This window comes from Podarcis pityusensis (genome assembly GCF_964106645.2).
Source record: "Podarcis pityusensis genome assembly, chromosome: 8".
Classification (NCBI taxonomy): Eukaryota; Metazoa; Chordata; class Lepidosauria; order Squamata; family Lacertidae; genus Podarcis; species Podarcis pityusensis.
This window is the reverse complement of record NC_138033.1, coordinates 39035045-39048561: the sequence shown is the minus strand read 5'-3', so window position 1 is coordinate 39048561 and position 13517 is coordinate 39035045. Positions and strand designations below refer to the sequence as shown.

The following is a 13517-nucleotide window of genomic DNA, read 5'->3' as shown; positions in this document are numbered from 1 at the left end:
TGTGTAAGTACAAACAATAAATGAAACAAAATAAATAAATATATATATATATATGATCACATGAATAATTGTCAACAGGGTGCTTTTCTCATTTGCAAAATAAATAAAGTCATTATGGAAGCCATAAATCCATGTAACCTGGAGTAAAAGAGAACAGACGCATTTAATTAAGAGAGTATGTACATGGCAGAGAGCCAAAAGGTCAGGATTTACTCACAATTATGCTAGTAATTGCTGCACACTGGCCAGACAAATCACTCCAATATTGAGGATTTTAATACAAATTGAAGGCTGAGGCTATAATAAGAATATAAACTATTTTCATCTGCTTCTTCATAGAAAGTACAGTACATGTAGCAAGCCTTAGCAATGGGCAGTTGTCTGTATGCATGTGTGTGTGTACACACAAGCACACATAATTCTCGCCATTTCCCTTCCAGACAAAATTACTGAGATGCAAAAGTGCAACATTTATATGCTCATGAACTACACTGTTCTGATTTTTTGCTGCAGACCAGTAAAATAGAAGGAATTAACAGAGCAGATTACTGTAACACTAACTGAACTTTTAATGCAACAGCAGCACAATTAAAATATCTATAAACTTTAAATTACAGCACCCGCTTTTATTTTGAGTTATTACTTAGAATCTTTCATTAAAAATATGGCAGTGTACAACAAAAGCATTAAAACATCATAAAATTATTAGATCATAAAATACAGAACACATGACCAACACCGAATCATATTAATTTTTTGATGCTGCTTGACTAAACAGACGTTTTCAGCAGGTGACAAAATATCACAATTGCAGGTGCCTGTCTGATTTCAATAGCAACAGTACTACTATAATAATAGCCTGAATTTTCTAGAGCACACTGGAGAGAAGGGGTAGCATTTCAGATGCACTCCTCCTTATTATAGCAAGACTTCACTTACCTATTTCAACATTAGGACTAAACTTGCTTTTGACTAGTTTCAAATACTGTTGGCTGTCCAGTCAGGGATAGAAACCAGCAACCAAAACAATCACAACAACCACTCATGGTGCTTTCAACAGTTCAATTTCTAGAACAGCATGAGTATCTTTAATCTTTTCCCATCTCTTTCTGATTAAGAGGGAGACTTTGCAACCTTTCTTTCCCAACACATCAATTCTGTAAACTCCCTCTCTTACAGCGGAATACAGCTTTTGTGAAAAGCTGTATTTTGATCGGTCACTTAAAACCGCAAGCTGCAATAACATCAAGTCACAAAAGAAAATGTCTAGACAAGAAACAAATACTGTCAATTATTTTTTAAATGTATACATGTGTATGTGTGTGTGTGTGTGTGTGTCTCTGTATCTGAAAAAGCATGCTATTTTTAGAAAGCCATGTCCTCCAGGATGTGGCAACCGTAAAGGATGACTGGATGGCATGTGGCTAGGCAACAAACACAATGACATTACACAATATTTACATATCCTCCCATCCTTTCTGTGCAATTAAACATACAGAATACTTTGAAACAAGCATACTAGGCCACAACTTACCTGTTCACTGTAGAGAACCTGGACATTTTTTATGATACGACAGTGTTTCTGAAGAATTGCTACAGCCTGAGCCAATGGCATTCCTGCAAGGAGAAAAACAACAAGAGTTAGAGACGTTGCTCCCACTTAGCCATGTTGGCAAAAATGTGTTTGCTCAACAGGGTCAACATGTGGCAGTACTGGCTCAGTGGCCAAGAACAACAAGTTGAACACCACAAGCATTTCCAGCCAGTGACTAAACTTAGTCTCTTGTCAAATTAGAAGAAACCTGTGTTTCCAGAACAGAAACAGCCATGTTAAGCCACTATGCCAGACTGTTTTCTAAGAAGCTAGACATGAGACAGCATTGCTAACACGGGAGCATGAAATCACACATTAAATCAAATACAGTTTTACATCCCTTCACTGTATTCAGTACATGTAAGGATGGTAATCCTGTTTATATCCATACATTTATTCTGTTTCGTTTTGCCCAGAATCCTTACTTGCTAACTCCAATCCCTCATTTCTTAAACTTATAAGCATGTCTGAACTACACATTCACAACTTTCTTCTTCCTCTAATAAAAAGTTCACTGTGACCATTTCATACATTACCCTCACCAGTTCTCTGAAAGTTGTACTGGTACAGGAGTTTTCAAACATTTGCTTAAAGCATTCATACTTTGCAATTTTAGGTATACATTTACGCCAAAACACATATACTTAAATGCAGGGTGCTATCCAACTAATTTGTACTCACACAAAACCAATGAAATCAACAGACTTGAGTTTCTTAAGGCCACTGATTTTAGTGGCTTTATTCTTGAGTATGACTCATGTTGGATATCACCCATAACATCACAGAAGCTAGAAGCTACTATGATGCTACTATATTGGCAGCAGAGTCATCCCAGATCTTCAGTGCTTATAATGAGTTTGTTGAAAAGAGGAGAGTAAGGAAAAGGAAGAATTTCTAGAGTTACAGTATTATTATGTGACCAATGTACACTTGTATTTACCTGCTCTGAGTTATTTGGATAAGGTATCCTGTGAATCTGAAAATAAACCCTCTTCTTAACGTTCAAACATCTCTGGAGCTGAATTGCTTAAAAGTCTATGGCAGTCTACTCTAACCTGGGGCCCTCTAGATATTTTGGACTATGTTTCCAATCGGCTCCAACCACCATAGTCAATGGTCAGGGATTATGGGAATTATAGTCCAAAATATCCAGAGAGCACCTGGTTGGAGAGGGCTGATCTATGAGGTAAAAAACATAATATAAAAAACAGAAAAATTTGATGCAACATTGATCCTTCAATTACTTCTCGGTGGGCAAATAAATTTCTTGATAAATTCGGGACTCCATGACACCCAAACATGTGCATGTTTTTCTTCTTTTTCAGCTGTGTGCGAATTGTCAATAAGCTCATGCCAGCTGATCTAGCGACAGAATTCTAACAGTGCTAGGTAACCTATCCGCATTCAGCTCAATATCTCTTGCTTATCAAGTGACTGTGTAATAATCCAAGGAATGTTATCATGTTTTCAAACCCATAATATGAAAAGAGGAACGAAGATGCTTAGACTGAGAGCCAAGTGAAGTGTGCATGGTTGGGATTTCCATCCCTGAGAGCCAAAGGTGGAAGGTGAGGTTTCACCTTCACATCACTCCTCCTAAGTGCAGTGATGAGTCCTTTCCTCATAGTAAGGACCATTCATTTATGCAGGAGAAACTAAAGCAATGTGCTCAGGCGCCATCTGAGTGGGTGGGGACCCCAGTCACCCTACCCCCAAGAACCAAGACCTTTCTACATTACTCTGTCCTGGGTTCAGATTCTAGTAACACTGCTGGGAACTGGCTGTTGAGAATTCCATTCCTCCCGTGCTACAGATATGTGTGGGAGTATCACTCAACACTGGCTTTTTAAACAAACCATTCAAAAAGATGGATTGGGAGACCTTCATTAATTTTTGGCATACTACAGTGGATTCTTCAAAAAATATTTATTCATATTTATTTGAAAAGAATGTATAACTGTATAATTTTTATATGCAAAATATATAGAAAAGTTGTTAAATGCTTCTTTATTTGTAATCATATATATATATTGGAAAAAGAATGGTAGGTGTCTTCTAGGCCACCAACTGGTCTAAATTCGAGTCCTCTTATTATTCAGCATTCATTCTACAGTTTTGTAAAGGACTATGAGGGAGTAGGAACACAAATAAAGTGAGAAGGAGTGCTGCATAACAAGGCACAAGTGATGGAAATTAATTCAAGAGTTACAAATGGAAAGCTTATTGGAAATTTAGAGCACCATGGATTCTCCAAAAGAAAAAGCAACTATATTTTCCTATTTGCAGGAGGCATAGTTTTAGGAAAGATTGATCTTACAGAAACTGCAACGCTGGTATATGTAACCCTAAGATGAATGTTCAGGCACAGATCTAGCTACATCTTGGTTACTCAACAAGCCAGAGATCAAAACCAGTGGAGTATCAGCTACTCCAGAGGAATTCAGGAAGAACTGCTAATGGATCAGTCCCACTAGCTACTTGGGGAATCCCAGAGGAGATTCATTGCCAGCATTTAGAATGCCACAGAACAACATCGCTCCACGGAAAGGATTTATCATCATCACCACATTACTAAAATGTTTGAGATGGACGGCAATGTATTTGCAGTTGTCTGCCAAGGTAGCAACATGATAAAATAGTCCACTGCAGATGCTGCAACAACAGAAAGATTTCACATGCGGCTGCAACTGGTTTAGAACTAAAGTGATCCATCAACAATGACAATAATTAAATGAAACAAAAACCAAAAACAGGTTGATACACTAAAACAGCTTGTGAGCAAACATACTAAGTAATGAGATGAAAGGATGAAGAATTCATATTCTTTCAGCCAACATTACCTAAAGAGCAAAGGCAGTCATAGTGGCTCATAAGACAATAATCCAAAATCCACACTAGGGCAATACCTAATTATGGCATGAAAAGCTTGCACACTACTATTATGTGATATTTTAGTACAGTGGTACCTCTGGATGCGAGCAGGATCCATTCCGGAGCCCCATTTGCATCCAGAAGCGAACGCAACCCGCGTCCGCAGGTCGCGATTCGCCGCTTCTGTGCATGCGCATGAAGTAATTTTGACCGTCTGCGCATGTGCGAGTAGTGAAACCCGGAAGTAACGCGCTCCATTACTTCCAGGTCGCTGCAGTGCGCAACCCGAAAATACTTATCCCGAGGCTACTTCAACCCGAGGTATAACTGTATTGCCCTAATGTGGATTTTGGAACATTATCTAAAAGGATAATGACAACTAAGAGAATGATGCGCCCCAATAACAGACAAGTGCCAATCATCTTTCATTTATTTATTTGCTTTTAGGAAAAGCAAACAAAGATAAACAAGCTGGAACTGGTAGCTATGTACATACAGAATTAGATATATCTTACATACATATAAATAATTATTCACTTCAAATAACAAAACTACGTGATGACCTGCAAAGGCCATAAAGAGTTGAAGTAGGAAAGGAACGAGCTGTACCAAATACACACTTCAACAATATAATGGATGCCACTAAAAAAAAGTTGTCCAGCAAGTAAAGCTGGTCCAGAACCACCATTTCACATTAAGATCTAAGCACAAATGCATAACCTCTGCATACGGTGTACGTTTGACAACATGCATCTCTGAACACCCAAAGCAGCCTTAGTCCAAGAATGTTTTGTAACTAGAATAAAAATCTAGATAATGGGTTATAGCCATTATTAGTTCTACTACGAGTAGACCAACTGAAATTAATGGGCATGATTAACTTAGGTCCCGTAATTTTAACGGGAGTACTCTGAGTGGAACTAACATTTGCTACAACCCTATAGATCTTAAAAATACTCCCCCCATCTGCTCAATTCTGGATACACTATTCCTGTTCAAATAGGCCAATCCCACATAATCTTCACTATGAAACAAAAGCTTCAAGATAACTTGTTTCAAACAAACTATTGTTAGCATTATCTACAGTTTGATTATTTGACTGAAAGAGCAAGGTGTAGGTAAGCAAAAATGGAAGCAAGAACTTCCCAACTACTCACAGCTACTCTAGGAGGTAGAAAAGTGGGGTGGGAGCATGTGAGCCCAAGGCTCACCCAAGCTCATTCATGTCATGCTTTAAGCTGTGGTCTAGTGTGATGTCTGAACAGGGACAATGTGAAGATATGGAGCCTTTTTTCTCTGATGGTACTGCTGGTATACAAATCCTCCTCTTCTTACCCGAACCATTTGCTGCTATCTCTCCAAAATCCCTCTAAGCATCAGGATGTGGAGCAAACAATGCACTGGCTTTGAAACACAAAGGCTTTGTCCAATAAATCATAGTTCATTGGACCAAGAATAAGCATAGTTCCTACATGCTGTCTACTCTCCTCCCTCCCTTGTACTGCACACTGTAATGGAAAATTTCCTTACTTTTATTAAAACACAGTTTCCTGCTGGAGATTAAACCACACTTTCTCTGTCCAGATGTAATAGGCAACTGTGGTTTAAAAAACCCTGGAAGTTTTCCATTACACTGCATCAGAAAAAGGAGGAGAATGTGGGCACCCTGCTCGTTCTTGGTCTATAAACCATAGTTTATTGGACCAAGACCATTATTCCTGATCTGGGCCAAAAACTGCAGAGATCTCAGCTCCTGATATCCCATCACCACAGAATGCCTGGAATATTTGGGAATCAGACCTGGTATTACTCTGCGAAGTATGCAAAAGGACCCCTGACAGTTAAGTCCAGTCGCGCACAACTCTGGCTGGGGGAGCCGACGTTTGTCCGCAGACAGTTTTTCCGGGTCATGTGGCCAGCATGACCAGGCCGCTTCTGGCGAAACCAGAGCAGCACACGGAAACACCATTTACCTTCCTGCTGGAGCGATACCTATTTATCTACTTGCACTTTGATGTGCTTTCGAACTGCAAAGTTGGCAGGAGCTGGGACCGAGCAATGGGAGCTTACCCCATCACGGGGATTCGAACCACCGACCTTCGAATTGGCAAGCCCTAGTACTGAGGTGTAATTTGCCCCCCCCCCCCCGTCTTAAAATTGTGTATAAACGATAACTAAACACAAGTAACATGCAGAGACTGGTTTCCCCATGTAGTACAACTGGGTTGGGTGTGAGTGAGTGTGTGACAGTGGGTGAGTGTGTAAAAGTGTGCTGTCTGGAGAAGAAGAAACTATACACAGTAACCTGCCTCACATATGCATAATCTATATGCCAGCTTACATTTATACACTTATCTGTGGGCCCAACAACATACAGCCATCCTTCAGCATATCAACTTTGTTTGTTCAAAGTTTTAAATTCCTAGTAAAACCCTATTAATCTGAAGCAACACAAGGAGCTAAAAACACACAAATGGTTATTGGCATTTCATATTAGTTCTGAAACAAATTTTTACAGAGCTCAGTAAAACAGCACCATGCCTTCATTTAAGGCTTTCATTACCACTATCACCAGATGTTGGACGCAGTACACTGTTGGAAAACATCCTGTATAATATGAAACTCTGGTAATGCAAATCTACTACAGAAACCAAGACAATAGTGTAAAGGATTCTTCAGTTGATTCTATAGATTGTTCTACTGATTACATTTGCTTCTGCCTTTCCTCCAAATAGCTTATGGGTGTGTACACAGAATTATTCCATGTTATCCTTAAAAAAGCCAGTGTTTCTTTTCTGGGGGGATGCAGGGGTACGCATACCCCTAAACATTTTGTGAATCTTTGTACTTTTGTCCATTTACTGTATTTATTTTCCCTGATTTGAACTATAAAATTGTGATTTTCTTGAGTCAAAATGAGAGTGCCCCTAAACATTTTTTTAGGGGGGAAAAGCACTGAAAACAGCCATCCTGTGAGGCTAGCTGCACCAGTCATTATTTTCCAACCTAAGATCACCCAGACATGGGGAAATTTGAACTCATTTCTCCTGCACCCAAATCCAACACTCTGTCCACTATGCAGCATAGACTGATACAGAGTAAGTGATCCGAGAAAATAAATCAATTCAAAACATTTGATTATTGCTTTCCATACAGGTTTCTAAGGCAGGTCACAACAAATAATTAAAAAATCACATCAATTAGTCCTCTCTCTCATTGGAGGCAACTCCATATTCAACTACCTGCTCTCAAATCACTTAAAAAACTTCTTTAAATTATTCTTCTAAATAGCATCACAGCATTTAAAACCATCATTCAAATTAGTATCGTGGGCAAAAATCTTTGTCTGGAAAAATACTCTGCACCTTTCACGCACCCAGCTTCCAGCAAGGCTAAATGCTGTTCTGAGCAATAACCATGTGACTCCTGATGGCTGTTGCTAAACATGCTAGAATTACTTGAGGAGAAAGTGCCAAAGCAAAGCATAAACAAAACATGAACCCGTTTAAGGGCAGCCACAGAAGCATCTGTGGGTAAACTCATTTGACAAATAATGTGGAAGGTAATTCTGGACACAATCTCTTTCAAAGAGTTCAGGTGTGAAGCCCTATTTTTAATACTCCTAATACAGTAAAAATCCTTACATGCAGTAAGCTAGTATGTAGTAAGTGGCATTAGCACCTCAGTGAAGAAAAATTTAGCATAGTGTTCTTTCTTGGGGTGCTAATTTACCATGTTCAGAGCTTTCTATATGAGGAAGAAGCTGTACAGCCCAGGATATTACCCTCTCAGTCTACCACATTCAGTGTAATGTTCAGAATGTCTCTCAAAATAATTCCTTCCTTGAAATTAACATCAAATGCTTCCAACATGTTAGATGTTTATACTCGCCTAAATTTAACTCTCAGAACAACACTGGAGGGAATGTCCCTTTGTCCCAATATACCCATCACTTCTCATTATAAACAAGATGCTGACAAAGGCAACAAAGTTACTTACCCAAGGTGAATTCCCATTGTTCATTCCCAAGAGATCGCTCGGGAACCACTTCCAGATCTAGCATTGGCCCAGGCAGAGGAACGGCCCAGTAATCACACAGCAGAGTCACAACGTTACTGCAGTTTGACCTGAACAGGGAGAGAGAACACACACCCAGGCTTATGTGTCATCCTTCTAATCTAAGGTCATAACCCAAAGCAACATGTAAACACTCCTTGTTGCTCAAACTCTTGATGAGGAAACCGCTGATCCTCAAGGCTGGCCTTTTGTTATTATTAAATAATGTTATTATTAATTAGTAGCAATACACAATCTAATCTCCCTTCTGCCTATGCTGTGCAAGAGGTTTTGAAGGATTTCCCACTCCCGTAAACATCCAAAGCTTTAAGAACACACACTAATTATATTACTCCAACATTGATTGATCAGGCTACTTTGGCCCCATCATAGACTGTGTATCTCTCCCTCTGAACTTGCTCACTTTCAGGCTACATCCATATTCAAGAACAGATATATACAGGATAAGTGCTTTGAGAACTGAAAGGCTTGCAATCTGGCCTGTTTTTACCTCGCCTTGTCCTTCTGCCAGGAACAAGTGAGCTACAGTGGTACCTCAGGTTACATATGCTTCAGGTTACATACGCTTCAGGTTACAGACTCTGCAACCCCAGAAATAGTGCTTCAGGTTAAGAACTTTGCTTCAGGATGAGAACAGAAATCGTGCTCCGGCAGCACGGCAGCAGCAGGAGGCCCCATTAGCTAAAGTGGTGCTTCAGATTAAGAACAGTTTCAGGTTAAGTACGGACCTCCGGAATGAATTAAGTACTTAACCTGAGGTACCACTGTATAATAATTTCCTCACAACCAATTCTTAGGATAACCCTCCTGACTCTCCCCAACCTCACAGTGAGTGCCTTATGCAGGTGGAAATGGAGAGGGCTTTCTGAATACTCCTACTGTTCCTAAGATACTCAATGTGCAAAAGCCAAAAGGCCTTGCCACTCTCCTTAAGGTCAATCTCCCTTCTCACGCTTGAGGCTAACTGATTAGAGTTGTGGTCTGAAACAGGCATTGGCAAACTCCGGCCCTCCAGATGTTTGGGACTACAACCATGATCCCTGACCACTGGTCCTGTTAGCTAGGGATGATGGGAATTGTAGTACCAAACATCTGGAGGGCTGGAGTTTGCCTATGCCTGGTCTAAAACATCTCGAGGGCACCAGAGTGGCAAAGGCTAACTTAAAAGGCTTCAGGCTCTCTCCCTTATAGCAGGAAACCCTGGGACAACCATCCACCTCTCCCCAGCCAAAGAATCCTCATAGTGGGGTCAACAGCCAAGAGGACTCAGTAATGGGGACTTCCCCCCCTTCAGCACACACAGAGGGAGAGGGAGAGAGTTATCCAGAGTAGGCAATGTGGGAGACAATTACCCCTCCATGAAATACTGGTTCAAGCCAAAAGCCCATCATACTCCAGCATCCTGTTCTTGCAGCTGCCAACCATATGAACTAATGGGAAGCTAGCAAGCAGAACCAGAAAACAAATGTGCTCTCCCAAAGGCCTGAGGACACCTGGCTCTGGTCCACTCCTCACAAATTTTCATAGGCATCGGGTCTCCTCTCTCTCAGCAAAAACTATTTACCCAGGGGGAGGAGTGATCAAAGGGTCCAAAAAATCCCCCTCCGCACCAGCATATGTAAGAATGTCAACCTGGCATAGAAACTCTGCAACAAAAAATGTACATACGCACAGGCAAGCCAGGAAGACCCCACCAAATAGAGAGAACTCAGCCACTGTGGGCTGTTACCTTCCTCAAAACAGCCACAGCCAAACACACATACACAGAGCTAAATAACCTGCCTGCCCATGAGATACAAGAAAGACACCCCAACTCACTCCTGACACACACCCTCAGAGCCCACCCCTTCCCCCTCTATGCAAAATAAACAAACTCCCCCACCCTACCAAATAATACTCCATAGGGCTCAGCATGAATGCATATTATAGCTCACTACCCTTAGGCACTATTAAAGCTCTCCCAATTATGAAACCAACTACCTGCCCTTGGGGCTGAACTCCTGTCACCCCCATCCCGTCCAGAAAAAAAACCCCAACTTGTTGTTGTTATCATTATCATCTATTAATTTGTGTACCTCCCTTCATGCTGTGGGGAAAGCAAAATCCTGGACCCTACGGCCACCAGATTCAGAGCTTGGAGAGAGAGGGGCACCCAACCCCTCTTCAGCAACAGAATTTCTTAAGAAAACACCCCCCCCCCAATCCCTTAAAACAAAACAAAATAAACCCTCACTCAACCCCAGCTACTATGGGGTTTTTTTCCATAGTGTTGGTGGGGAGACTCTCAAACCTATCCCCCCCCCTCGTGGGGAGGGCCAGAGGGTTGACCATCTTCTCTCTCCCCCCTTGAAGAAACAGTGTTATCTGGGGCGGCTGTGGGGCGGCAGGGTCTCTTTCGATTCCTCTACATGCCCCTTCCCTTCATAATAAAGCCCAGGAATAAAAAGGAGGCTGTTGATAAATGGGGGAGGGAAGCAACCCCCTTTTCTCTTTGCAACCCCCACTGGCGCAAAAAGAGACTCTGAGGTGGGGGGAAAAGGATGGCTCACAAAGGAGGCGCCCCCTCCCTGCCCCAGACTGAAGGCAGCCTCCCCCCGCCGCTCTCCTCGCGCCCCCTCGTGCCAGCGCCCCACCGACACCCCCGGGGGGGAGAGGCGGCCGAGGGGGCCGGCCGGTCTCCCCCGGGGAGGCGGGAGGGGGGCGCCGGAGGGGCCCGCGGGGGGAGGGGGCTGGCGGGGCTGCGACTCACCTCACTTGCGGCTGCTGAAAAAATAAAAAAGGGAAATGCCTTTTGCAGCCGCCGCGGCCGTCAGGCGAGAGGGAGGAGGAAGCGGAGGCCGGCGCTGGCGGAGGGAAGGCCCGGGAGAAGAGGAGGAGGCGGAGCCGCACAGCGCCCGCCCCTTCGCCCCGCGGGTCGGGGAAGGTGCTGGGATTGCCGGCTGCTCGCTGCTCTCGCCCCTTCTCCTCCCCGCTTCTATCCAGGGGCGCAGGCAGGAACTCTGCACGCGCCCAGAGGCATCTCCGCATACCCCTTGCTTCTTTGAATTTCGGACACAGCCCCGCTCCTTTCTTGCTCCCTCGCCTCCTCTGACCCTCCAAGTATCAAAGGGGAGAGCGCTCTGCATGCGCTCAAAGGAAACCTCCCGCATTGTCCTTGTTATAATATTGGGGGGGGGGGGGAGCGGTGTCAGTGTGATGGAAACCCTGCTAGGCCCCCTTCCCAATTACGATCCTGCGCCTGAGGGTAGGATATGTGCCAGGAAGTTCGCCAAAGCTTTGCCAAAGAGCTGGCTGGTTAAGTGCATGCTTAGGGTTGCCATATTTCTAAAAGTAAAATTGGTTGTCTTTTGGGGGGGCGGGGGACCATACTGCTTTTAAGCTTTTTGAGCTGTTTTTCACTGCTTTTTCCACCATGCCATCCAGCTGGGTTTTCCATGGCATTTTGCCAATTCAACAAAAATCGCCCCTGACACCATTTTTACCCCTCCAAAACCATGATATGTAAGGAATTTCCCTATGCATACCCAAAGGATTACTCTGTGCCTTTCCCCGCACCCACCCCTCAACAAAGTGATCTCAAGTCAGTGTGCATGGAGGTCCTGGGCTGCCCAGACAACAAGACCTCCCTATTGACCTCGCTGATGTGGTCCAAAAAAAGAGCAATATGTTTGGCACCAGCTTGGCTGCAAGAGTTGCTAGAAGGAGGCGTACAAAGTGTCATTCAACTGTCTTAATGACTCCATTCTGGATGATGGTGATAATAATAATAATAATAATAATAATAATATGATCATGGGGTCTGATCTAGCAGAGACTGACCCGAAACAAGACCTTGTGGTTGTACTGGATAGTGATGGCAGTCAATTTGCATGGCTTTAAAAGAGGATTAGACAAATTCATGGAAGTGACTGTTAGTGACAATAGTTTTATCTGCCTGCAGGATGAGAGGCAAGGGCTATGCTGGAGGATCAAGGGCTGTGCTGGAGGCCAGTTTGGAAGCCTTAGGGGAGCAGATTTGGCCCCAGGGCTGCCAGTTGCTGCTCCCTAATCTAATTGGTGCCTTTTTGTGTGTTTGAAGAAGAGTAGGCAGCTGTCTTCAGCTGCTTATGCCTGCCATGAATTCGTCTTGGTGGAGCTTTGGCACTTTTATCTTTTTGCTGCTGCAATGTAAACCGGCTTCTGGAACTTCAATTCCACATAGGCCCATTAAAACACACATGCACAGCCAAATGACTGTAGATTTTTTATTTGGTGGTTCTGCCACATGGGCACCTTTGCATCAGATCTGTAGGTTCCCCCACATACGAGGTGAAGTAAGCCTTAACTGCGGCACCTGAGCACTGCAATTCTTAACATAATCAAATAAACTGTGCTGGATTGAGAGGGGACTGACTTAGCAGCATTCTAGGTACCATATTTTACCTGCTTCTGGATTGAGCACGAATAGCAGTAAATCACTGTCGTGGCAGGTTTGTCCTCCTCCCTTTGGTGATCCAAGAATCTCTGGTGTGAGCTGACACATCTGCTCAGTCTTGAGTAGGACTCTGTTTTTGAATGGGCTGTTTAGCCCAGGTCACTGCCCACAGCATTTTGCATTGGACTAAGTAAGACCTTGCGTTGGGACTTAGCCCTCTGAAGCAGCTGGGGCTAGTACTATGCCCTCCCTTTGAGTGAAAGAGAAATCTTTCACCCAGACAGAGGTGAAAAGCTATTGACCTCACCATGCTGCCAGGCCTGACTGACATCTGTTTGAGACTTTCATTGGTTCCAAATTAAATTATATAGAGGGATTATATTTTTGTTGATTAATTGTGTGTATATATTTGGTTTTAGGCATGGCGGGAGGAATTTGATTCCTTTCATGTTTAAAGGCAAAACTACCCAATTTATACTTCTCTGAAACAATCCACAAACCAATACATACTTCTCCAAATTTTGCAATGCAGTTCTTCAGGAAAGTAATATTTCTGAAAAT

General features: G+C 42.9%; 1 protein-coding gene across 1 annotated transcript in view; it reads right to left on the bottom strand.

Annotated features, from left to right (window-relative positions):
- The window catches only part of PHAF1 (phagophore assembly factor 1), a 42901-nt gene extending 31481 nt beyond the window's left edge, over positions 1–11420 (bottom strand). Inside the window, exons 1-3 of the mRNA XM_081015854.1 lie at positions 11292–11420; positions 8465–8592; positions 1535–1617 (exon numbers count right to left, since the gene is read on the bottom strand). Of these exons, the coding sequence (XP_080871980.1) occupies positions 1535–1617; positions 8465–8528 (147 nt within the window). The 5' untranslated portion in view covers positions 8529–8592; positions 11292–11420. The remainder of the gene's footprint in view (positions 1–1534; positions 1618–8464; positions 8593–11291) is intronic.
- Positions 11421–13517: the final 2097 nt, after the last annotated feature.